Source organism: Delphinus delphis, chromosome 17 (assembly GCF_949987515.2).
Source record: "Delphinus delphis chromosome 17, mDelDel1.2, whole genome shotgun sequence".
In the NCBI taxonomy this organism is placed as follows: domain Eukaryota; kingdom Metazoa; phylum Chordata; class Mammalia; order Artiodactyla; family Delphinidae; genus Delphinus; species Delphinus delphis.
The window spans coordinates 22,045,440-22,070,937 of NC_082699.1; the positions used below are offsets into that span (position 1 = coordinate 22,045,440).

General features: G+C 35.1%; 1 protein-coding gene across 2 annotated transcripts in view; it reads left to right on the top strand.

Moving 5' to 3' along the window:
- PKIA (cAMP-dependent protein kinase inhibitor alpha) overlaps window positions 1-21,562 on the top strand; it is a 95,783-nt gene extending 74,221 nt beyond the window's left edge. For both annotated transcript variants that reach the window (XM_059994796.1, XM_059994798.1), the window contains 2 exons: window positions 14,373-14,550; window positions 17,713-21,562. In XM_059994796.1, the coding sequence (XP_059850779.1) occupies window positions 14,400-14,550; window positions 17,713-17,792 (231 nt within the window). In that variant the 5' untranslated portion in view covers window positions 14,373-14,399 and the 3' untranslated portion in view covers window positions 17,793-21,562. The remainder of the gene's footprint in view (window positions 1-14,372; window positions 14,551-17,712) is intronic.
- Window positions 21,563-25,498: the final 3,936 nt, after the last annotated feature.

Consider the following 25,498-nt stretch of genomic DNA (forward strand, 5'->3'; position numbering starts at 1 on the left):
TTATTTATATTCCAAGCTTATAAATGTTTTTTGTACTTTAATCATATAGAGATTTTACAACATCTTTTAATTCACATTTTAAGATATTTTGTTCAGTAGATTATCTCATTTGGAAACTATTGATTTATATATACATACTATGTAAATATTAGTATATATTTCTCAATGGCTAGATCAGTGCTTTCTTAACTCCTTAAATTTGTTTAATTCATATTGTTCTTCAGCATTTCTTCTACTCACTGGAGCCTATCCTACTGACTTCAAAAAGCCTGAAAACTCTGAAAATCCCATTTAAAGTAACTGTATGGAAAATCTTTAAAATAACATATAATAATGGTAGAGAAGAAGAGTATTTAACATTGTGCTGAAAATCATTCCATTAATAAAAAGATCAATCAATAATTCTAACATTCAGTCATATAATAACAATGAAAAACATTAACCATAATACTGAGCAATGACATTTTCAATAAAGGGAGATATTAAATATTGTATAGGAAACTAGTATCTGCAAAGCAGATAAGTTGGCAACGATTATACATATATTTAAAATATGTTGAAACAGTCATAGACAGTTTTTCTTTTTGGCTGAAAAGAGGCATATTGAAGTGTTTAAGCACTACCTCAACTGGAATAGATATTTAGACACTATACAGAAAACACATGATTGCAGAAGAGCAGATATTAGCAGGTGTGTGAATGTGTATGTCTTTAATTAATGCATTTTCATTCATTCAAAACGGAGAAGACTGCCAAATTTACTTTAAAGGTGGCATTGTGATATGTTACAGTTCCACTCTTAGACTTTTGCTGCTGTTGCTGTTCCTTTAGTATTCACCAAAGAGTACCGTCCTGTCGTTTATCCAAGTTAGAAATCTAGAAGCAATCCTAGGATTCTCATTATAGGGTCCCCTACCTTCATGCTCCCCACTCAATAAGTAACTGATTCTTGGCTCTCCTATATAGGAAAGCTCTCTCCAATGTACGCCTGCTCTGTCACTCTCCGGGTCCAGCATCTCTGCCTCAGCCTCCCATTGAAGTCACTTCTAGTTCATTCTGTGCAAGGCCATTTTTAAACCTTCCTTAGTCCTAGGCAATTGCCCTTTTAGAAGCTTTACCCTAAATGTTATCAAATGCATTAAAATGTGCCCAAGTCACATATCCAATATAATTTATAGATAACTATATGAAAGCTGAGTAACATTGCTGTTGTAGTAATATTAGCTGAAAATATTAATTACACAAGTTTTTATCTCAGTTTTGCAGATCTTTTTTTCATATTCTGGAGCCATGTTTTTCAGGTGTCAAACAATTTTCTAAGTCCTTCTCAAACTCCTAGTCCCTAGTGAGTGTGTTGTTACTGTCACAGGGTTGAACAGCCCAGACAGCAAGATGTCTGAAGATGAAGACCATCACATGGTTGAGTAGATCAGATACGTGGAAGTTGGAATGCAAAGCGTTTGTAGAAAAAAATATACAAATCAAGGAAGAAATTGCAGTGTCAATTAATATGATGTATATCAGATGATAGTATTAAAAAGCCAGCTTCTGTAGGGATGTCAATAAAATATCACCCTACACAGTAATGTCTCAACACCACAGTATGTGAACTGCTTACATATTAAAAAAAAAATAGGGATGGCAAACCATCAACAAAAAATTAAGTATAGTACGTTCCAAAATGAATGTTGGAAAATGGCAACTGGTTTTGTAAGTGGTTAAATCACCTATCAGTTTCATGACAATATTTCTAAACCTTTAATATTCCATCTTTAAAATGGAGATAATGAACATTCCTCTTTGATAAATTTGTTGATGAATTTAAACTATACAATTCACATAAACTTCCTAGTGTTGTATCTGGCAAATACTTGATATTTTTGTTATTATTGATAAATAATTAGTAAACAATAACTGTTATGTTATTATGGTCATTATTACAACTTAGACCAGACCAGAACAGACCAGAAAATATTACTGAGATTGGTTTGATCTTTCATCGTGCTTTTAAAGATGGAAAAGTTAATAATGAGTTATTTTGAGAAGAAATGTGTCGATGTTCTAACGTCCTTGCAAAAACTAAATATTTATTGGATGTAGAAAAAGTAGTCTTAGTTTAATGAGAAGGTATAGATTTTATAAGTATCTTTCCTCCTTGGACTCATAGAGAGCCAGAAAAGGAGATTAAACAAAGGATTTAGAAAGTATAATATAATAAAGAACAGCACCAGCTCTGGACTCTTAATGATTTTGTGGTTTTGATGTGAATAACCCCAGGTCCCCATTCTGACATCAGTACTACCACTCACTGTGTAAGACATGGTCAAGTCGATTAACCTCTCTCTGCTTTCGTTTCTTCATCTGTAATGTGCAAGTAATATTACTTGTCAGTTGCCAACCAGCAGTACTTCTTCAGCTAATTGACTGTGTCAGCAAGTATGCTGCAAAGATTAGCTAATAAATGATTTATAAACCTTTTGAAATATTAAATAAATGATGTAAAAAGCCTTAACAAAAGAAGGACAGAACAAATCATTCCATGCATTAATTCGCTACTTTAGTCATATATATTTTATAAAAAACTTAAGAAGAGGTAAGCTTCCATAAACTGAAAATAGGATAGATTACTTGGAATTCTAGAGTGCTTTTCGTTGCTGTTATTTTTTTAAAATCTTCTGTCATAATTAAGAATACACAGAAGAAAAAGTGTATTAGAGGAAATAATTACAGTTCACCTCTTTATATTGATGATAGTATTATGAGACAGGAAAATGAAATGAATAAGAATAAAGAAACATGCTTTCTGAGCTATCAATAATTTTACTATTGACAATGGAATAACATTGACAGATTTACTTTACCAATAAGGATCTTGAGTATGATGATTAAAAATAAATCTACAATATACATTTTTTCAGATGTAAGAACAACATACAAAATCCTGTGCCAAGCATTCTGAGGGGATTCAAAAATCAAAGACCCAGATCTCAAGGAACATATAATATAGGAAGAAGAGCAACATGAAAATAATTAATTCTTGCATAGTGCCAAATTAAATATTATAATAAAGTTATTTATTTTACCTGGAGATGGGGAGTGCTGTAGCTTATAAACTGGGTTTGAAAGATGAGAATTTTGTTGTTCTTGGGAGAGAAGTTCACTCCAGGTTGAGAAAAGCAGCATGAGAAGACCAATAAGAGAACACCAGAGATATAGCAAGTGTTTGCTATGATCTAACTTAGTATACATGGGAGAGATAGTATAGGGAAAAAAGCTAGTAAATTAGGTTGGGTTCACATTCTTGAGGGCCATGCAAATAAAGTTACAACTATGTTTTGAGGGTTCCCAGGAGCCACTGAAGATTTTTGAGTATTTTATGTTTAATAAAGTTAATTCTGGCGAAAGTGTAAAGGGTAACTTGGAAAAGAATAAGTTTAGATAAGTAAGTAGTTAGCCTATAATTGCAATAGTCAAGAAAAAAGTGATGAAGGGAGTGACCAGACAAAGAACGGAAATGAAGAATACTGAAGAAGCATTGAATGGATAGAATTAAAACAATGAGGTTTGAGAATTTATTAGATGGGAAGAATTAGTGAGATGGAAGTAATTGAACACAATTCTAAGATTTCTATTAATATCATGGATACCTAAGAAAATAGTAGTAATATACACTAAAATAATAAGGATAATAAATAGTTTGGGGGTGGAGGTAGAGATGCAGCAAAGAGATTCCATTTGAACTTACTGAATTTGAGTTTTGAAGGACAAACATGGGGGAATATCCAATAGGCAGTAAAAATTCCCAAGCTACGCTTCAGAAAAATATCAGGCCCCCAAATTATAGATTTCATAGCTGTCTATAAACAGTTGGAAATTAAGACAATTGGGGTAAATGGGATTACCAAACAGAACATAAAGAACAAAAGAGAGAAAATATATTATTTAATAGTTAAGTGAGGGAAAGGGCAAGAAGAAATATAAGAAGATTATGAGAAAATCAAGAGTACAGTAACTATCAGAGCCAAGGACGAAAGATGTTTCAAGAAGAGAGGAATAGCAATGTAAAATGTTGTACCAATTTGATATAGATGATTACTGTGAAAAGCCTATTGAATTTTGTGATTAATCTGTAATGGTTTTTCTCTGAGAAAACAGTTCTGGTAAATTGATAGATATGTAAGTTAAATTGCAAAGGAATTAAAAATAAAGCATTGTAAAGGATGCAGGAAAATTAGTATCTGCCTCTTTTTCTGTAAGTTTGAGAGTAAATGAAAGTAAAAGGTAAGTGAAAAAAAGAACAGAGCTAAAAGATGAAATATATTTTATAACAGGTAATATGTAAATAATTTTATAGGCATTGGAGAAAGCAGAGTAAAGAAAGACTCCAGAAGCACAAGGCAGGATTGAAGGAAAAATAATAGGAGAGAAGACAGAATCAAGAGCACCAGTCAGGTATTAATGTGGCAAAAGGACTCAAATAAAAAGATGGCAATTTTGATGTGATGATAAAGAAACAGCAATTGAAGGAATTTATGTAGGATGACCTTGACATTCTCCATAAATTCATTAGGCAAGATTTTCTATGGAGTGAAAGAAGATGAAATACAAGTGAGACTTAAGAAACACAAAAAAATGAAGAAATTGCTGTTTTTAAGGATGGTGAACGGGTCAGCCAGAGATCAGCAAAGGAATTTATGAATAGTTTTGAGGTTACTTGTTGCCTAATTAGACAGTGAAAATATTTTCTTAAGATAGCCTGTGCTTCTGGCTTTATAACATTTTTAGGCTTTGTAACATTTTAGGCTTAACAAATCAAAAAGTTTTGATTTGTTAAGCACTGTGGAAAGAAAAAAAAAAAGGATTTGAATCTGGGCTAAAGGAAGTTTCAGAGAAGAAGTTAAGTAATAATACAATTGACTAGGTCATGAATTTACAAAAACAATATGAAAATATGCCCATGTCAAAACAAGGAAAAATATATATATAATCTTGAATGAAGGCATAAGGATCACAATTATCACATTACTGGGGATCAGAGATGAATTGATGAATAGAGAGAAGATTGAGAAGAATAACCATTAGTATCAAATGTTGGACATTTTTGAACTTGAGAATTTTTATTATACACTGAAAATCAGGGAAGAAGTGACGAACTCACCCCAACAAACGTAGGTGGGTTATTATTTCTAGTAGTATTAGTCAAAAACTTACTGTGAAAACCATCAAAGACAGCCTATTTTTTCTCATATTAGGCAAAATTTATTCTAGCAGTATTTTGTGATTTAAAAAGTCAATACCTTGGATTTAGAACAAAAGAGGGTTTGCGTTCACAGAGTTAATATGTGTTGGCATCATTCTGTGATACAACTCAGTATATGAGATTACTTTTTTTTAAGTGTGCTTTTGATAGAACACTATCCAAACTCTTCTAAAGGACAATACGTGTCCCATTATACCAAATGGTATTCTAGAGCATGCAATGTCATGATCTGGCGCAGGATTTATAATTATGCCTTAACAGAGGAGACTTCTGTGGAAATTTTCAAATTGTTACTATTAACAGGGTATGGTTCTTGATTTCTTCTTTGTTGTCACTTACTCCAAAATGTGACTAGAATATAGCCCAATTCAAGGAAAAGGGGAACTAAGGTAGCATCAAGTTCTGGCTCCCTGTCCTGAGCTCATAAGACTTAATTTGAAGCCCTCTGATTTGTGAGATCGGTGGGTTGTTCTTAAAAATAAGCTATTAGATTGTTTGTAAGCCTGAATTAGATAAATAAGTAATATTCTTATGCAGGAAAAGAAAAGAGAAAAAGATAGATAGTATTGTACTTAGCATGGAAATAGCTGATTATTTCCAGAATATTTTAGGAATCAAAAACTTGCTTAGTTAAGTTCTTTACAAAAGGGTTCCCTTCTCTAATCCGTAGTGTTTGTCGGATAGCTTCCTGTTACTGTGTAGATCAACAGTTCTCAAAATTTGGTCCCCCAACTCCTGCATGTCCCCAGTGACCCTTTCAATCATTCCCTGAGATACTTTCAATGGATTCACAAGTTTAAAATAATTTTCATAATAATACTGATGCTATTTACCTTTTCACTTGGCTGCCATTTGCACTAATGGTGCAAAAGCATGGTGGGGAAAACTGCTGACACCTTAGCATGAATCAAGTCAGTAGCAGCAAACTACTAGTAAGCCTGGTATTCTTCACTGCCACACACTCAGAGTTAATATTTTTAAAATGCAAGATGTACCTAAGAATGTACTTGATTAAGGAGTAAAAATATACTAATTTTGTCAAATCTTGACCCTTGAGTAGAGGTCTTTTTAATATTCTGTGTGATGAAATGGTAAGTCAGTGAAGATGTACCAAACTGCATGGTTGTCTCAAGTAAGTACTTGTGTGACTGCTTGGGTTGAGAGCTAAATTAGCCACTTTTCTCATGAATCACCATTTTTACTTGAAAGAACAACTGACAAGCAAACTGTGGTTTTTTCAAACTTGGATATTTGGCAGAGATTTTCTTGAAAATGAACAAAGTGAGCTTGTCACTTCAAGAGAAGCAAAATCCAACTGTATCTGTTGCCAATGATAAAATCTGAGCTTTCAAATAAAAATTACAATTTTGGAAAACTTATTATTGGCCCCTGTGAACTTGTCAGTTTCTCAATTCTTAAAGAATTTTCTGTTGAGATAGGTGGCATTACTAACAAATGTGATATTATATAATGAAATAAGCTACTATTTGGAAATTTTACATAACCTAGTGAACCAATATTTTTCCAAATGACCAATACCTGATATTTTAAAAATACACATGGGCAAAAGATCCATTTAAGTTGCAAAGTAGACAATAGATTTTAATAAAAGTAAGGGAAGCATATTGATATGGTTTTAGATTCCACATTGCAAAATTTAAAAATCCATAATTATCTGAAAAAGCTATTAAAATTCTCCTCACTTTCCCAACAAAGAAATCTGTGTGAGGCCAGATTTTCTTCATATACTTCAACTGAAACAACATATTGAGACATTGAACGCAGAAGCAGATATGAGAAACCAGGTATCTTTTATTAAGCCAGACATTTGCAAAACTAAGCCAGAAAATTTCAAACTGTAAAACAATGCCATTCTTGTCACTATTTTATTTTGGCTTTGGAATATATATTTCATTTCACTAAAAATATACTATTTACTGAAACGTAATGGGCTTTTTATTTATATTTTAAGTGAATTAATAAATATTTAAAATTTACAGTCTTAATTTCACATATGGTAAATATTGGCAGATATAACTATATAAACAAAATCTCATTCGGGTTCTCAGTAATTTTTGATAATGTAATGGATATCTGAGGCCAAAACGTTTCAGAAACACTAATGTAGACCAAGTCTTAAGCACATAGGAAACTACTCAATGACTTCTATCAAACTTCACATAATTTCATAAAGTAACAATGGAGAAGTCATGTAACTGCATTTGTAATAATGGTAGAGGAAGAATTTTCCTTCTCTTTTAAAAAAAATCATACCATTTATATTAGAGAGAAGACTTCAGTGCCTGCTGATGACATTCTCTCCATTCTTTCTTCCAAGTCTGTGAGTCTCATTTTCATGTGTCCCCATTTACAGGAGTAAAATTAGCATGTTATCCAGTCACCATTTGGCTCATGACTCAATGTCACTATAAAAATCATTTAAGCAGCTTCATAGACCCAACTTCTTTTAGAATACATCTATGCGGACACTTCAATTTGTTTAATACAGGAGACGTAAGTACATACTTTTTCTAGCCTCTTGCAGTCTATCTAAATCTATAAATTATGCTAGGGTGAAATCTGGTTTATCCTCTCAATTTGTGTAAATGATATTTAAAAAGATAAAGGGCATAAATAAGGGAAAGACCAACACAAATTATGAATCTCAGTTTAGAAATCCATTATACAAACAAAACAATTTTAGAATACCAATATACTGTTTCCTTTGTTAAAGAGGGAGAAAGTGAGACTTTTTTAAGAAGGGAGAAAAGAAAGCAAGGTTATTTCTTAGTCATGAATTTTGATTGGATTTTTAGATATCAATATTTAGAAATTTATGCTTTAAAATTTAATCTAATTTTAAATAGTACAGTACTTAAATAATAAAATGTCTTTTCCTCCCTCTAATCCGACTTTGAATATTAGTATAATTAGCTCTTGTATATAACTAGATACAAAAAATAGCACCATATTATCTTGGTTATATCCAATACTACCATTTTGTCATGTCTAGAAAATTCTAATTATAGCAACATAAATAGGAAGCTTTAGTGAAGAGTCAAAGCCCACTTTTGGTAAATTTTTCCAAGTTTTATTCTGATTAGTTTATTTTGCATAAGGCCAGAATGTGTGCTAAGTGCTACTCTATTAAATCTCTACCAGCTGCTGACACTTTTTAGACTTTTTTTTTGACTTTTGTCATTTTTGGGTGAACATCTGTCAGCCATAGTCATTTGGCAACAGTTTCCCCAGAATTTCTAAGCTAACTACAAGTCATTATGCAGTGATTATATTGGTGTAAAAGTTATTTCCAATCTCTGGTAGTCATATCAATAAATTGAAAAGCTGTGTCAAGATGTTTAGCTGAAAGGAAAAAAACATAGCTGCCATGCATGTAAAAATTACTGTTTTTGAGCACCTAATGGGAGTTCATTAAGGAAGTATAATCATGGAGAGAGAGAAAAAGATACAGAGTTTATAACATGTATATGTTTTGTTTCAAAATGTAATTATGTATTTAAATATGCGCTATTTGTCAGCTATCGTTCTTTTTACTGAAAAGTAAGTTTATTGTCTGGAGAAAACAAATCTAATAAAAGTGAAATACTACTTTATAATAATAACTATTATAATAATAATTATAATGGCTACCATAATTGAATGCCCAGTACTTTCTATGTTACTTTAGAGGTTTACAATAAGATGCACATCAATCTAGCAAGTATTTCATAAATGCTTAAGAAGAAAAGGAGTTTACAGAATAATCTATTCTCACAATTCTCATTATTGTCTTTCACTAAATCCAATTGAAATCTAGATACACACACTTCAAAGATGAACACAGTATACACATACATCTCTCATAACCCTGTTTCTTCTTCCATGTGCTCATTACTTAGGAGTACCCTAAATGAAAATTCAAATTAAGTTTTTGGCTCCCCTCTTATAAATAGAATTAGCACCGTCACAGAAATTAACATTCACAGATATACAAATCATAATGCAGTGCTCCTTTTAATTCATACCTTCTCATGGAAAATGTCACCACTTTTTTCTGTCTCACTCTGATTTTTCAAATCTTCTTAAAACTATTATCAGCAAAGTGAATTAGATGTAAACTCCCACATACACGAGTATTATTATGACAGTCTACATTTTAAAAAATGATAATGGCAAAAAACAAGGAACTTTATTGCAAAATACAGTGTTCTTTATGCAAAGCCCACAGACCTGGGTTCAAGTCATAGTTCCGTTTGTTATTTAGCAGTCCCTTAACTCTCTGACTTACTTTCTTCAAATGAAAATGAGGATATTTTTGCCTACTTCATAACATTGTTATCAGATGAGAAATAATAGCAGTTGTGCTATTTTTAAAGCCTATGTTTTAAAAAGCCATAAAGAGAATAAGAATGAAAGACAATAACAATGACTTTGAGATGAGCTTATTCCTGTAACCTACTTCGCCTTTTTATCAGATATATTTGATAGATATAAGAAGGTCAATGACTGATTCTAAATTTCCACAAAATGTGCCCTTATTTCAAAATGTGACCATAGAAAGAAATCGGTAAAGATATCCAATTCTAAATCTTTAAAGTAACATAGAAACTAAGTACTGCGTTGGTTAATGATAGTGGAGTAGGTAATGAAAATATCATTATAATAGCACTGAATTACTCAAGGTCAAAAACTTTATGCAAATTTGTAGCTTACTCACAGACAAGCAACCTGGTAAAACAGAAAGAGTGGACTGGGATTTGAAGACCTTCATTCCAACCACTTAATTAATTAACTATGTGAAGATGGGCAGATCACTTGAACTATCTGATCCTCAGATTTTTCACCTATAAAACCTTCCAGAGTTTTAGGATTTGGTGATTTAGTATAACCCACGGATAGGGAAATTCTCTGTGGCTACTGATGAAAGGTGATTAATGTATTTCTTCCTCATTGTTCAGTTCTATTCAACATACTTCTATTCAGCACTGATTATGTGCAAAAGGCTCTACTAGGAATTCTATGTAGTTAAAATATTAACAAAATGCATTTCCTGTCTTGTCAGAACTTGTGATCTGTCTAGAAGGAGAGGCAATCATGATGCCAGTTAGAATTTTAACGCCCTGTACGGGCACAAATCAAGGCCTGTGGGAGTGCTAGGTGAAGAGATAGGGGAAAGAAGACAAAGAGAAGATGGCATTGGCTGAATTTTGAGGGCTAAATCCATTTCAACAAGCAAGTTTGTCAGGAGAAGGCATTCCAGGTTGAATAACAGAATTGAGCAAATGCACCATCAGAGAAGCTCTGGGAAAACACTGTGCATTTTTCTGTAGCATACCAAGTATGAGAGTGAGTGGTTAAAGTTAAAGCAGCAAAAGTGGGTTCTTTTCAGATTGTGGGAAAACTCAGCAATAATCCTGGTAAGAGCTTTTTCTGTGTTTTACAGAGAATAAATATGAGTGACATCAAATAGAAACCAACATGACCTGGCAGATGATTAGACATGGATATCAAGTGAGAGAAATAAGTCAAAATATGCCCCAACACGGCGTATTAATGAAGCCAGTTTTCTCTATTTATGTGTTTTGTTGTTGTCTTACTTTGTTTTATTGAATTTGAAATGTTTGTGCAAAACCAAGTGGAAGTCCGTATTCAGCAGGCAGTTGCTCTTGTGTGTGAGGACCTTGGGAGAACATTCTAAATAGCAGATGCAGACGTTTGTATTATCCATAGTGAGGAATTAGAAGCATTGGAATTAGATGAGTTATTCAAGTAAGAAAGTAAAGAAGGTCAATGACTGATTCTAAATTCCTACAAAATGTGCTCTGATTTCTAAAGGTGACCCTAGAAAGGGAAGTCTGTAAAAAATACAAAGGTCAAATGGGATGGAACCAGGATGGTAAGGGATCATGAAAGCTAAGGAAGTGACAGTTTTTTTTTTTTTAATCAGTACTTACCCACCATGTGCCAAACACTATGTTAATCTCTTGAGATACATAATCCAAGTAAATTCTCATAATCTTGAGAACTAAGTATATTTATCACAATTTATAGATAAAGAACTGAGCACAGAGGGATTAGACATAGCATAACAAGTAAATGGAAAGTCTAGATTCAAATACAGATAAATCTGATTCTTATAATTATTTTGCCTCTATAACTTTTAATATATGCTAGGGGAGACTTTCAAGGAGAATGTAACTGGCAGTGTCATGTGAGCTCAAACAGGATAGACAGTCACAAGAACATTTAACACTAAGCGGTTACTTAATGTTAATACAGATCATTTCAGTGATCTATATGAAAGTAGTCTCTGTAAAACATACTATATAAAGGCCAATGGAATAGAAAAATTCTAAAGGTTGGTTCAAGGAAAGTGAGAAAATAAAAGTAGTTGAACCCTACTGAGAAGTTTAATGAAGGAAAGAGAAGGTAGTGCAAAGATTTATGAAGGTCGAGGAATGGGTATTTGGTTGAATGGTTGGTTCATTTTTTTTTTAGTAAGGAAAGACTTGAACATGCTTATAAACTTGACAGAGAAATCCAGAGGAGAAAGAAGACTCAAATTACTGAGAAAAAAATGGATGGAGAAAGGTCCTACAGGAGGTAATAGGAAATAGAATCAATAGCATGCCTTAAAAAGAAAGCAGCTAGTTCATCTAGAAAAGAAACAATAGTGATTTACAGAGAAATGTATTTGAGAAAGGAAGAAATGTAAGAGAACTTGCAGCAGATGTCCTATATCTTCCCCAAGAAGGAAGATGCAAAGTCACCTCTTAAGGCAGGTAGTGTCTGGTTGTGTGGACTACAAAGGGTTTGGAATCCTGCCCACAGAGAGAAGCCATACAGAGGAGTCAAATAGAAGTGAACAAAAGAATTTCTGTTCAACTCAGAGTGTATACTAATAATAGAGTAAAAATGTTTAGTTGAACCAATTGGCACAATTTTATGACTTTTTTGGTAACACTTATCCACCCAGTAATGAGATCAGAGAAAGTGTACCGTGCTGTTTTCCAGGTGAGGCTTAGGAAAGTCAAGGTGACGGTAGACCAAAGGGACTTCTTGATGCTAATGAGAAGCTACACGAAACGGTGGGCAATTGATCCAGACTGGGCCTAGAGGAAACTAAAACAAAAAGGGTTAAAGGAATTAAAGATATGACCAGTGTGAAGAACAGATTCATTATGAGTAAGAGGAAAAGAAAAAAATTGGTGGTTATGGTCACAGAAGGGAATTTCCAAATTCAAGATTCTAGAAATGATATAGTTTTGAGTGATCATTGTTTTTACACTTTCACTTAAAGTGCCATTAATGATTATGTCATCCAGGTGTCCTGCTTTACTTATTAGAAAATGGAAGGCCAGGAGGTCAAGTGATTTTCTGTCACTCCATGACCCAATGTCAGGGGCAGGACTAAATCCAGGATCTTCTGAGGAGCATTTGGAAATTTTAAGTAACATGGTAACAACCATTAAATCATATTCCCATGAAAAAGAATGATGGATATAGTCAAGTGATTGGAACCATAATATAGTCACAGTAAAGCATGCAGTATTCATATATTTCCTATTTCAAAACTTGTATTGTGCTATTCCTACCTGTTTCCTCTTTTAGCTTCCTCTTACAGAAGAGAGAGTATAAAAGTTTTCCCCAGATTAAATTAATAGCTCCCTCATTATGCACTGGGAGAAGAACTAAGCTTTAAGGAAAGTGCTACTGACTGCCATCCTGGATTTCACTGTAAATGGCATCAATTTATTTCAGAGTGACAGTGTGCATGTCCATGATAGTGTATGGGTTCTACCATTTTTGCTTCTTCCACATTTCGTATATTTTGAAAAGACTCCTTTCTCTTGATTATTGGCATGAGTTTTTAATCTTAAACTATAGTAAAATGTAATTGGAATGGGTAAGACAGGAATAAAGACACAGACCTACTGGAGAATGGACTTGAGGATATGGGGAGGGGGAAGGGTAAGCTGTGACAAAGCGAGAGAGAGGCATGGACATATATACACTACCAAACGTAAAATAGATAGCTAGTGGGAAGCAGCCGCATAGCACAGGGAGATCAACTCAGTGCTTTGTGACCACCTAGAGGGGTGGGATAGGGAGGGTGGGAGGGAGGGAGTCGCAAGAGGGAAGAGATATGGGAACATATGTATATGTATAACTGATTCACTTTGTTATAAAGCAGAAACTAATGCATCATTGTAAAGCAATTATATTCCAATAAAGATGTAAAAAAAAATGAAAGATTTACATTTGATGATCTTTTGTTATTACATGTATCTCATATTCTACCTTGAAAATATTTTCTTCATTAAGTCTTTAACTAAGTATGTGTGTTACCAGGTCTGTTTGGGGAAACTCACTTTCACTGAGTCCTTTGTAATTTTGAAGATTTTATTTCAAAGTTTCAGTCAAGAAAGATTATTATTCCTCCCAAGGAATGACTTACCAAGTAAGCAACAAGGAAGCTGTGCTCCTGGACTGGGAGCGGTATTTGGTCACTGGCATTGTTTAGAATTGCTGGTGCATGATGATAATAAAAAACAAACTGGATTTTGGTCAATTTCATTATTGTTCTTAGGTTCTCTGCAAACAATGCCCTTGCTTACTGCTCATATCTAGGGTGGAAAACTTCCACTCCACCTCCCACCACTTTGGTATGCTACTGAGCTCAAGTTCTTCTTTCTGGAGTTGAAGACTGACTAAAATGGTATTAGAGAAGGAGAATTTTATGATCTAAACTGGGTGGCCACAAACTACGGCATGCAGGCCAAATCTGACCTTATGCCTATTTTTATAAGTTTAGTTTATTACTTTTATTTAATGTATTCTCTTTGAGTACTTTTGTCCTACAACCATAGGGTTGAGTAGTTGGATAAAGACTATATACCCTCAAAGCCTAAAATATTTACTATCAGGCCCTTTACAAAAAATGTTCCCTGACCCTTGATCAAGAATCAAAGCATTACTTGCTTTGTGGACATGTAAGCAAGACAGTTATTTCACATCCATATTATAGGCCAGTAATTTAACAAGTGTCTTTGTTAAATGTTTACCATTGACCAACATTATATTTACCTTTTAATTTTTCTCTGTTTTGTAGCTCCTGCTATGTGGATATTTGTTAGCAATGACTGATGTGGAAACTACATATGCAGATTTTATTGCTTCAGGAAGAACGGGTAGAAGAAATGCAATACATGATATCCTGGTTTCCTCTGCAAGTGGTAACAGCAATGAATTAGCCTTGAAATTAGCAGGTCTTGATATCAACAAGACAGGTGAGTCGTTTGACATCCATCTCTATGAACATGGAATGATTTGCAGCACTTCGCTAAGTAGGATTAAGTCATGAAAAAACACCTTTGAAAGTAACGTAAGAGAAAGTTATAAACAGTCTAAGGCAAGATAAAAGGCAGGTACTAATCTCTTAATCACTCCCACTCTGTTTTCAATGACTGCACCTTACAGGGTTTCCCACTCAAATGCAGAATCCTTAATCTGATTTTACTAATGCAATCAATAAAACACATGAGTTTTTTTTTTTTATTTAATCCTAATCTCTATAAAAGCTCTGAAATATCTTATGTAGAACATTTAACAAAGTTGGAGCTCCTACCTTTGACAGTTTGGCCACCTGTAACACTTAATAGCATTAGATATTTAACAAGATTCACAGATAAGTCTGACAGATCTCGATTCCAAGAACCATTTCAAAATAAAAGGGTCTCCAGGACCATTTTTCTTGAGAATGGAAGTAAAATAGTCTATTACATAAATAAGTCTTAGGTAAGAAGTTTTCCTTTCATGATAGACTGAGTTTGAAAAATTTGTCTTACTATTGGGCCTCGAACTCCTACCCACCAAATCTATCTTTACCAATGAAAAAGTAAAATAAGTTTGACATGTCAAAGTACAAAGTGCTGAAACCCCTGATGGCTCTTCCATCCATAGCTTTTGCAAATATCAAAGCTGAATGTATTTCCCTGAAAAACACTTGTGCAAAAAATAATCTTTAAAAGTAAAAAGGAGTTCACAATTAAGGAAACACAGTGTTATATATGTGAAAAACACTGGTCAGTTTCTGACTCTTGGTAACAGCTTGATAATACTTTGCTATTAGAATTTTCATGGCAAAGCCTTCCAGTTATTGGAAAACTGAGTCAGAGTATATATATAAATGAAATAGCTCAGCAACATTACCTTAAAATACCTACTGACAGAACTTTATTCAATGACTACAGGTCAGCAGGTCATAGATTGGTCTTTTAAAACTCAGGTTGAAAATAAAACTTTAATAATCACTTCCATGGAGTATATAGACTGATGTATATTTTAGATTTTGTTGTTTCTCTGTTACTACCAGGAGTTAATTTTCAAAATAGCTCTGAGAAAGGCTATAGGGAATTATTCCAATTTGGTGGCATGAAGTAAGTAAATATAATTTTTCTGCAATATTTGAGAATTTACTAATCTTTTTCATAAAATTTGTGTTTTATATGAATACTCTATTTTAAATAATCTGCATTAATTTTAGCCACTCTTACTATGAGGACATTTTTATTCATAGTGTAGTTTAATTTCTTCTTTTTTTGTTTTCACTGAAATTAAGACCCATTAACCTCAAGACCTTTCTTATACAAGAGACTATAGTCTCTTAACATAGTCTAGTAGACTATGTTAAAATTTAAATAGGTTGACATTTTATATTAATAATTTTATATTTGATATTAATATGTTATAATTAAATAATTTAAAATAATTCAAATATCTTTATGCTTCCAGATATATTCTTTTTCAAATATTTCTACATGTTAATTGCAATTCTGTAGACCCTGAAAGAATTTTCTGTTTCTCTTCAAATCACAAAATCCAGAATAAGGCAAAGTATAAACAGCACTGACTTTATTTATTATTCTAAGTACCAAGAACTAAAAGTAATAACTGTACAATCAAAAGTCCAAAACATAAAAAATAAAGACAACTGTACAATGGCAAATTAAATATCACTAGCTGAGAATAGCACGGGACTTCCTTTGTAATTCCTGAGTATTTCAGCTTCTATTTAAGTTTATGCTCAACAATATTGTTGTCCTATGTTTATCTTGACTTGTTAACAAGCATCTATTTAGCCACAGCTCTGTGTTTGCAGCATTATTCTGAGCCCTGAGGAGTATCCCTGGATACCTAGAAAGTCCCAAGCCCCATGGGAGTTAAGATCCTCATCTTGTATTTATGCAGTCACTTTCATCCTTAATATTCTACTGTCTTGCATCTGCCCTAATATGACTTCATTCCTTTGGTTGACAGAGCTTCTCCTATTTATCGAGTTCTCATTTCATGCTAATCTACACATCTCAGATTCAGGCCATCTGCATAACTTGGGGGCTTGTTCATTTCTCTAATAGTGAAGATAGTCCATGAAAATTCTATATAATGCATCATGATATTCTTGGAACACCTTTAGAACAGAATATGATTTTTATGTGGAAAAACTGCTTTTAATTTCCCTAAAGTATGGTTCATGGTGAGGTGTCTTGTGTGTACTTGTTAAGCGTAAAGGAGTAATTACCTTCAAAATTTCCATCTAAATAACGGACAGTCTACTTACTTCAATTAATTTGAATTATGGTAATAAACTCTTAGCAAAAATTAATATAATACGCATTATTGCACACCCAAATATTTTGTCCACTAAGCCATATTGGTCGCTTAGTAACAAGCTAACACATGCAAATATTTGAATCTTTGAATCAAGAATTGCCTGCAGCTTGCACCCAGGTAAAGTGACCTAATATGGAGAGAAAGCATTGTTTAATTTTAGTGTTGCTATGGCTGAGATTGTTGCTAAGGGTACAGTTATGAAAGTGGTTTTATTGGATTTGTACATATGTTCTGTAAGGGCAGGCCAGAGGCCATCATAACTATTTGACAAGGGACTAACCAGCTGACATAATGTCCTTCCACTGTTGCTTTTAATTTAAATTAATTAAACCTATGAGAAGTCAGCTAGGTTATCATCAAGTGTTCAGAATAACGTAAAATGTAATTTTAAAATATTTCTTAATATAAGATAGTCAGGCATCAAAAGGTAAACTTGTTCCCTACGTCTGATTTCTGCAACCTATGAAACTACAAGTGCCATGCCATGACCTGGCCATGAGATTTCCCAGCTATTTATCAGAAGCATAGAGCATCACTAACCATTCTAAAAATGCAGTTATTATTTTGTTTTTGAGCCATGCTCTTCCAGAACCAGAATTAGCCCTTGAAACACTTAAGCTGTTTTCTTGATGGGGAATTGATTACCAAGAAAATATACTTGTCTCTATGAGAATTTCAGACTTGAGTATTTCTGAAATTTCCAATATGATATACTGAGAGTCAGTAAATATAAGCAATCATTTTTATTTTGCCTTTATCCTTTTTTATGTCTCTAACAGAAGGTGAAGAAGATGCACAGCGAAATTCAACAGAACAAAGTGGGGAAGCCCAGGGAGAAGCAGCAAAATCTGAAAGTTAACACCCCACTTTGATCTTCATCAACACCTGACAATGTCTCAAATCTCCAGGCCTGGCTGGAATGCATTTATTTCCAAGAGTGAAAAGGGGAAAAAGAAAATGGCTGTGCTGCATTGCAGGAACCTGCTTGTTATGTTAAAAATGGGGGCAGAGGCTGTGGCTGCAGACAGACTTTTCTCTACCTCTGGCATCAGCAATGGTTGAAATCATGTGGCTTGTGTTTGGATGTCATTTTTGTACGGATCCTTTCACTTGACCATATGATTAAATGCTTGTAGAGAGTAGCACCGACCTAGGTGATGATTCTTCCTGTAGCATCTGGCCCCTCACAATGTCAGAGGATTTAATTGTGTCTAATCGCAAAGGGTTGGTTGAACCCCAGAGTTTAAATATCTCTGGCCCAAGTATTCACCCAGTAAAAGAACCATCCAGAAAGCACTGTTTTTAGCATTATGTATCTGTGTGTTCCTGCTGTGTTATTTACACTGTTTTGTATTATACAATATAGATGCTCAGCACTGCCCCCTTCTTTGATTGCTTATGAAAAACAAAAATGATGTACGTTACTGTGAATTTTTATACTAATCATTTTTAAAAGGGCTGCCTAAAAATTCTGCTCCATCGTGTGGTGGTGTGCACAGGATAGAACCCACATTTTTTTTTTTTTTTTTTTCTTTTGCGGTACGCGGGCCTCCCACCGCTGTGGCCTCTCCCGTTGCGGAGCACAGGCTCTGGACGCGCAGGCTCAGCGGCCATGGCTCACGGGCCCAGCCGCTCCGCGGCATGTGGGATCTTCGCGGAGTACCAGGGCACGAACCCGTGTCCCCTGCACCCGCAGGCCAACTCCCAACCACTGCGCCACCAGGGAAGCCCTGAGAGCACACGTTTTTTAAAACCTAATCTTTCTCCTTAATGCACAGCTGATGAATTAAGTCTAACAGATTCATCAACACTCCTTTGCTTATTATACAGGCATTTGAAAATATCCATTAATGTGAATATTACCTGAATTCAGTCTGTTTGGTGTCTACACAGACCAGAATTCAAACTGCAAATTTTGTCTTATTCCCAAGTGGAGAACTTTTTCCAACGTATATTTTTATTTCCAATTATGAGGATTTCTGAGAATTGGGGAGGTGGGAAAGAGAATACAAGATAATACTAAGCATGGGAAATATTTTCTTCTATGGAATCAAATTTATCACAGTGCTGTATGATACTATTAAAATTTGGAGGACAGCTTATCTCCACGGAGCAGCAAAAGATGTAGAAAATGATCTTGCAATCATGTGGACACCAATCACAAAAGTAAAGCCCTTGTGTTGTGTTTTTCATGTCTTTTTTCAGCCCTATCAGATCCAAATGTTATTATGCACTTTCTAATGTTTGTAAACTTTTACTAATAATTAGTGTGAATTCCATTCTGATACAATAATAATCATCATTAGAAGCTGACAAAATCCTCATTAATACTGTTAGTGACCTCTGCTGTGTTTTGACATCGTGGTTCTTATATGGAAAGTTTCTATGAGCTGTGTAATCTCACTGGTCAGTATTATGAAATCATTTCTCAGTGGTAATATATAAGGCACCAGTAATATGCCAATGGCTCATGAATTACTGGACAAATGGCAGGCAACAGGAAGACCCTTTGCAATAAAGACCCCACTTAACGGTCCTTGAGGTCTTAGATACAATCCCATGTGAAGTAGGTTAAGCAGCATTTCAACAGATAATCTATATGGACATAACAGGAACTCAGCCCTCCTTTGTAGTTACATAAAGGATGAAAGGTAAGTCTGCCCTCATCTCCCTTTACAGTACTTTTTGAATGAGTGGAATAAGGGCATGGGTATCACATGGTCCTCAATCACATATTACTAGAAAAAATGTTAACAGTGTGAGTCATTGAGACAATAGGAAAGATTAAATTTTAGAGTACTTCCTTCTGCTTAACCCAGTAGGATCCAAAATGTCCAGTTAACGTTCAAACAAATCCACCTATTAATAGACTCACAAGTGGGAAAAGAGGTTCCTGGGGCTATGTTAGACAATTTCTGCTAGTCTATTTAGCACATCCAACCCATACAATCACTTTTTAATATCCTTATTTATTATCCTCATAGCTTTCTTGTGATTCTAGGTAAAGTTCTCTTCATCCTTAAAATTGTGGAATTCCAAACTGATTTCATGTGATTTTGTAAAGTTTAGGACTAGTGCTGAGTATATGTGGAGTATTTATATTCCTGTGTGATATACTATTATTAATGCATGTGGTATCATGCCTGTCTTTGAATATATAATAGTTGCTAAATTGTGAAGTCATATGGAGCTTTTGAATTATTTTTGACCTCTTACTGCTACTTTGTCTGCTATATTCAAATCCAGAGGTTTTCCCAAGCCAGAAAATAAAAATTAGCTTTCCAAAACATTCACATCCTACAAATGTTGCTCAGCAAAAGTTCATAGTATCTTCCAAATTTTATTATAATATCTTTTACTTGCAAGTCAGTAACATACAAGGAATTGAATTTTTAAGGAGAGAAGGAAAGAGTAGAAAACTAAGACACTGATTTGATAATACACATTGAATTCCTGTTAACCAACTGACTTTATGCTATTCACTTCACAGCACATATTATCCCATTTAATCCTCAAACAATTCAATTAAAGAGATAGCGTTATTCCATTTCATAAATAAGGCAATTAAGGCTCAATAAAGTATAACTTTTACAAGCTTGAAAAGCTAATAAATGATGAATAAAATTTGAAACTGTTTATCTGTCTCCAGGGAGCTTTCTACTGCACGCGCCCTAAAGTTGAAGCCAGTTACAGAGCATGTTTATCTGGAAGGGAACTTTTAGAGATGGACTGAATCAGCCTCCATATTTTAGAGGAGGAAACTGAGTCCCAGAAAGGGCAATTGTTTTTCTCAAGGTTACCTAGATGAGCAATGACACATATGTGAGTAGCACTTTTATCTAAAAAATAATAGTAATAAATTTAATGTCAACTTATTTTTTCGTGTTATACTTCCCAGAAGACATTTTTTTCTGACATGGAGTCTGTAAACTTAGCATGGTTCAGACTTTTTATGTTCCATGCTACTCATTTTGTTTAATTAACTAGAAATTGAAATTTTCCATTTTTCAACTTATTTGCAACAAGTGTAAACTTTTCAAATTTACCTTTTATCAATTGTAAGTGTCCTATGCTGACATATTGATATCATAAATTCATAGAAATGTTTTTCCAACAGATAATAGACAGGCAGCCTCCAATTTGTAGGCAATATCCCCAGAGCTGTGTACTGTAAATGCCCAACACTTGAGTCTTACTCAGGCACAGTGGAAATACACCATTTTAGAAGATGACTGATAATGTCTGTTTCTCTTCAGAGAAGCATTAAGGGGTAAAGAAATGTAACTGTGGGCAATAGAGTTTCTGAGTGAAACCAGTAGTAATAGGGTGAAAATGTATAGTCATCAAGTGAAAACAGGAACAGATCTATGTTTATGATGTCTTTATAGGGCCTAAATTGTTCTTTAATTGCAAGTGGCAGTCTCTGAAGTCATTTGTGAGCTTGTATGACTTTTGTATTTAGCAATGTTGCATGCTCACATAATTGATATTAAAAGTAATACATTTTTCTGAAATGTACACAGTCTATTAAGAGTATTTATTGAACATACACTATGTACTTGATGCTTGGGAAAGTGTTGCAGGTAATAAAGGAGAAAGCCAAAGCTCAGCCACCCTGTGGTGGACATACCCAGCATTCCAGCCTCATTTTTCCTGGCCTCTACTCCAAAACTTTTCACCTCCGTTCCACCCTGGTAGCCCACTTCCTGGACTTTATCACCTACTAGAGCCATCCCACCTCTCAAATATTAAACTCCAATATCACTCCTGTCTTCTTACCTGCTCACCTGTAGGACAGTGATTTTCAGTCAGAAGAAAGATAGGTGTTTATCAGTACCCCCTGAAAGTTTTTACAATGCTCCCTCCTCCCCCTGCACACACAGAGAGATGAGCACTCTCTTCCCCTTGGAAACATTCCCTGGGATACTTTCATATCTTTTTTTTTTTTTCCTCCTACCCTCACCTCCACAACTTGAGAACCACTTATCTAGAAGAAGTACAAGGCTTCCTGATGCACCCAACCTGTTCACTGAAAAACTAAAATGAATCAACAAAAAGGAGTGCTCACAGACACACAGGGTTTTACTATATTAAGGATAACATCTTAGAATAGAGGAGCAAACAGTTTAACTTTTTTTTATCTTAGTGTGTTGCTCTCTTTTCAAAATGTTACTGTTACCACATACAGGCAGTAAAGACCAAGCAGAGACCAAGGCAGGGCTCAGGAGAAAACAAGCATCAAATAGCACTCAGCCTGGATCCAGGGAAGGACTTAAGCCAAAGAGGCAAAAAAGGATGTAGATCTTTAAGTTCTTCTTACTCAGGTCATGAGGATAAAACACTACATAGGGATTTGGGACAAAATACTAGCAAACAGTGCGACCAGTTTGCATTAGCCTCTCGTGTCTCTTCTTGTAAATGTTTTGCATGTGTCTAGTCCAGGATATAGGGATTTGGGGTCCCGGCCATCTCTCATTGTAAAGTCAAAAGTAAAAACCCACCTGACTATCACCCATTATCTTTCTAATTTGCACCACATTTACTTTCTGACCATATCAAGATGGCTATTTTCTCAGCAGCTCTCTTCTCAGTCTGGAATCCCTGTTAATCCTTCTCTTCAGTGCTTTCAATTTCCTTGCTTTCTTGTCTTTCTCACGCTCCTGTCCGATCAAAATCAACCAAACCATCTCTCTTTGCTTGTCCTCTGGATGACTGTAAAAAGTGTATAACAATGTTTATTCATTGTTTACAACCTCAGTTTAGACATAAGTGCTGCACAGCTACTTTTTTCATGTCCCTGGGGACAGAGGAAGTTCTCCTCTTCCTGTCTAAGATTATTCCTTCATCTGAGGTTTTTAAACCATTTTCTTTCTGACCTTAACAGGAGGTCTGTTAATTATCCTTTCCTTTTCACTGACTTTACCCTTTTCCGCAAATGTGTTCAAGTTCTCAAGTTCCCCTCTTTCCTTCACTACTTGTTTCCCAAGGTAACAATCTATGCTCCCTGTTTTCATGCTTCTCCTTCTTTCTTTTTTCTTTTCTTTTTTTTTTTTTTTTGTGGTACGCAGGCCTCTCACTCTTGTGGCCTCTCCTGTTGCGGAGCACAGGCTCCGGACGTGCAGGCTCAGCGGCCATGGCTCACGGGCCTAGCCGCTCCGCGGCATGTGGGATCTTCCCGGACCGGGGCACGAACCCGTGTCCCCTGCATTGGCAGGCGGACTCTCCACCACTGCACCACCAGGGAAGCCCTGCTTCTCCTTATTTCTTCTCCTTTTGCAATTTGACTTCCAGCTAATTTTTTTTCATTACCAATGACATCTTTAGTAGCTCCTGGGTTCTCAGTAATTGTCACTGAAGCCCTGGCCAATGTGGAAATTAAAAAGTGATGATGTTACAGAGATCTCAAGCTTCACCTAAAATCAAAGTTAATGATTTTATAATTTTGATTGATATTAGTGTGGCACAGTATAGTTGCATAATAAAAGCCTTCTTAAAGATGGAATCTACATATCCCAAGAAAAAGACTGTTTTCTCCTCCAGGTTCAAATCTTCCATTACGTATGTATGTGTCCTTTCTCTCTGACCACATTCTCCCCATAATGTTCCTTTGCTACATTCCCAGATCCTACAGTGCTCACTTCTTCATAGGAGTGGTGGTTACATGTATAGGCACTAACCTAGGGCCCATACATCCAGAGATGGGCAAGATTATCTTGTGATGTTTTAGAGTTCTCTGTTTCATTATACCCTGGGATGACTGTCAGTGATATTACCAGTTCCTCGAAACAGCAGCCACATACAAGCAAAAACACTTAACACCTTTGTACCCAGTCCCACTCTAATTCTCTGAATTAGACCTAGATAAATATATCGATCCAAGTGATGAAATATAATGGATAGTTTATATATCTTTTATTAGCCTACCCTATGTATGGCATTTAATCTTACCGTAGATTTTTTTTTTTTTTTTTGAGATGTTTCGTTTGCCTTCATGTTTTTACCCAGGTGTTTTAAATTTAGTTAGTTATCTTTTGTCCTTTTCTCTCTGGCAACTCCTCACTCTGCTTGACTAGTTCTTCCTTCTCTACGTCCCCACTACCTCTCTGGAATTCCATCCTTTTTCCTCTTCTCCAATCCCACTCTTCACTACTCTTCCACTCCAGCACCATCAATCACCATATTTACCATGATGAATCCCATATCAGGGGCCTCGGTAGGCCGAGGGGTTTTCCTAATCACCTGACCTATTGGATAGCTCAACATGGATTTCCCAAAAGCATCTTAAAATTCAACATTCAGATGCTAAATCCAGTATATGAGACCATTCCCACACCTGCTTTCCTTCATATGCTACAGATCTCATATAATGGTAGTACTGGTTCCTCAGCAACCTTAAATCAAAATTCTCAGATTTCTCTTAACTCTTGTTCCTCCAATTTTTTAAATTCCATCAATTCTAATTTTAACTACTTCTTGAAACTTCCCATTTCTTTTTGTCTACACTCAGCCCTTTAAATCATCTCTTATAGGGGCTTCCCTGGTGGCACACTGGTTGAGAGTCCGCCTGACGATGTAGGGGACACGGGTTCGTGCCCCGGTCCGGGAGGACCCCACATGCTGCAGAGTGGCTGGGCCCGTGAGCCATGGCCGCTGAGCTTGCCCATCCGGAGCCTGTGCTCCGTAACGGGAGAGGCCACAGCAGTGAGAGGCCCGCGTACCGCAAAAAAAAAAAAAAAAATTATCTCTAATATAATGTCTGAGCAATGGCCTACCTTGTCTGACACCCTTTCTATCCATCTTGCAATCAGAAGTATCTTTCTAACACATAAGTCTGATGGCTTCAATCCTCTAATTTAAAAAATCCTTAAATTTAGCCAGACAACACTTCTTGGTATAAGTGCCATATTTTATTTTTATATAACTCCTTGCTCTGTGTAGCTGTTTTCCTGTTCCTAAGATGTCCTTCCTCATGCTTGTTGGCAAATTCTCATTGATCCTTTCAGCCTATGCCTCACTTCACCCTTTTTTATAGAGCCTTTTGGACTTGCATCCCTATTCCCAAACCCCATCCTAGGAAATTAACTGTTCTATGTACTTTGCTCCCCTAACACTTGGTCTGCAAACATATCTCACTAGACCATAGCAATTTGTTTTCATGTGTATTTCTCCAACTAGAATATGAGTTCCTTGAGGGCAGCAGCCCTCCTTTATTTATCTTTGTAACCTTGTTGTCTATTAGATACTCAACAAATATTAATAAATAAATGTCTGCCCCCCGAAGCTCACAATATAGTTGAGAGGTTTACACACAGATCTATTAGGGGAAAATGCAATTCAAAGATAAAGTTAATGTTTGAAAATAGTAAAAGCTACATAATATTGCATTACAGAAGATAAACACTTGATTTCTATCACTTTTTTTCCTAGTGTGTGCAATAAACTATTTTTAAATTTGATTCTCAAACTCTACGCTGCACATTTACACACATACACACGAAGATTTGATACGACTTAACGGAGATGAGCTGTTTAATAGTACAATATAGAAATAAATGAGCAAGTCAG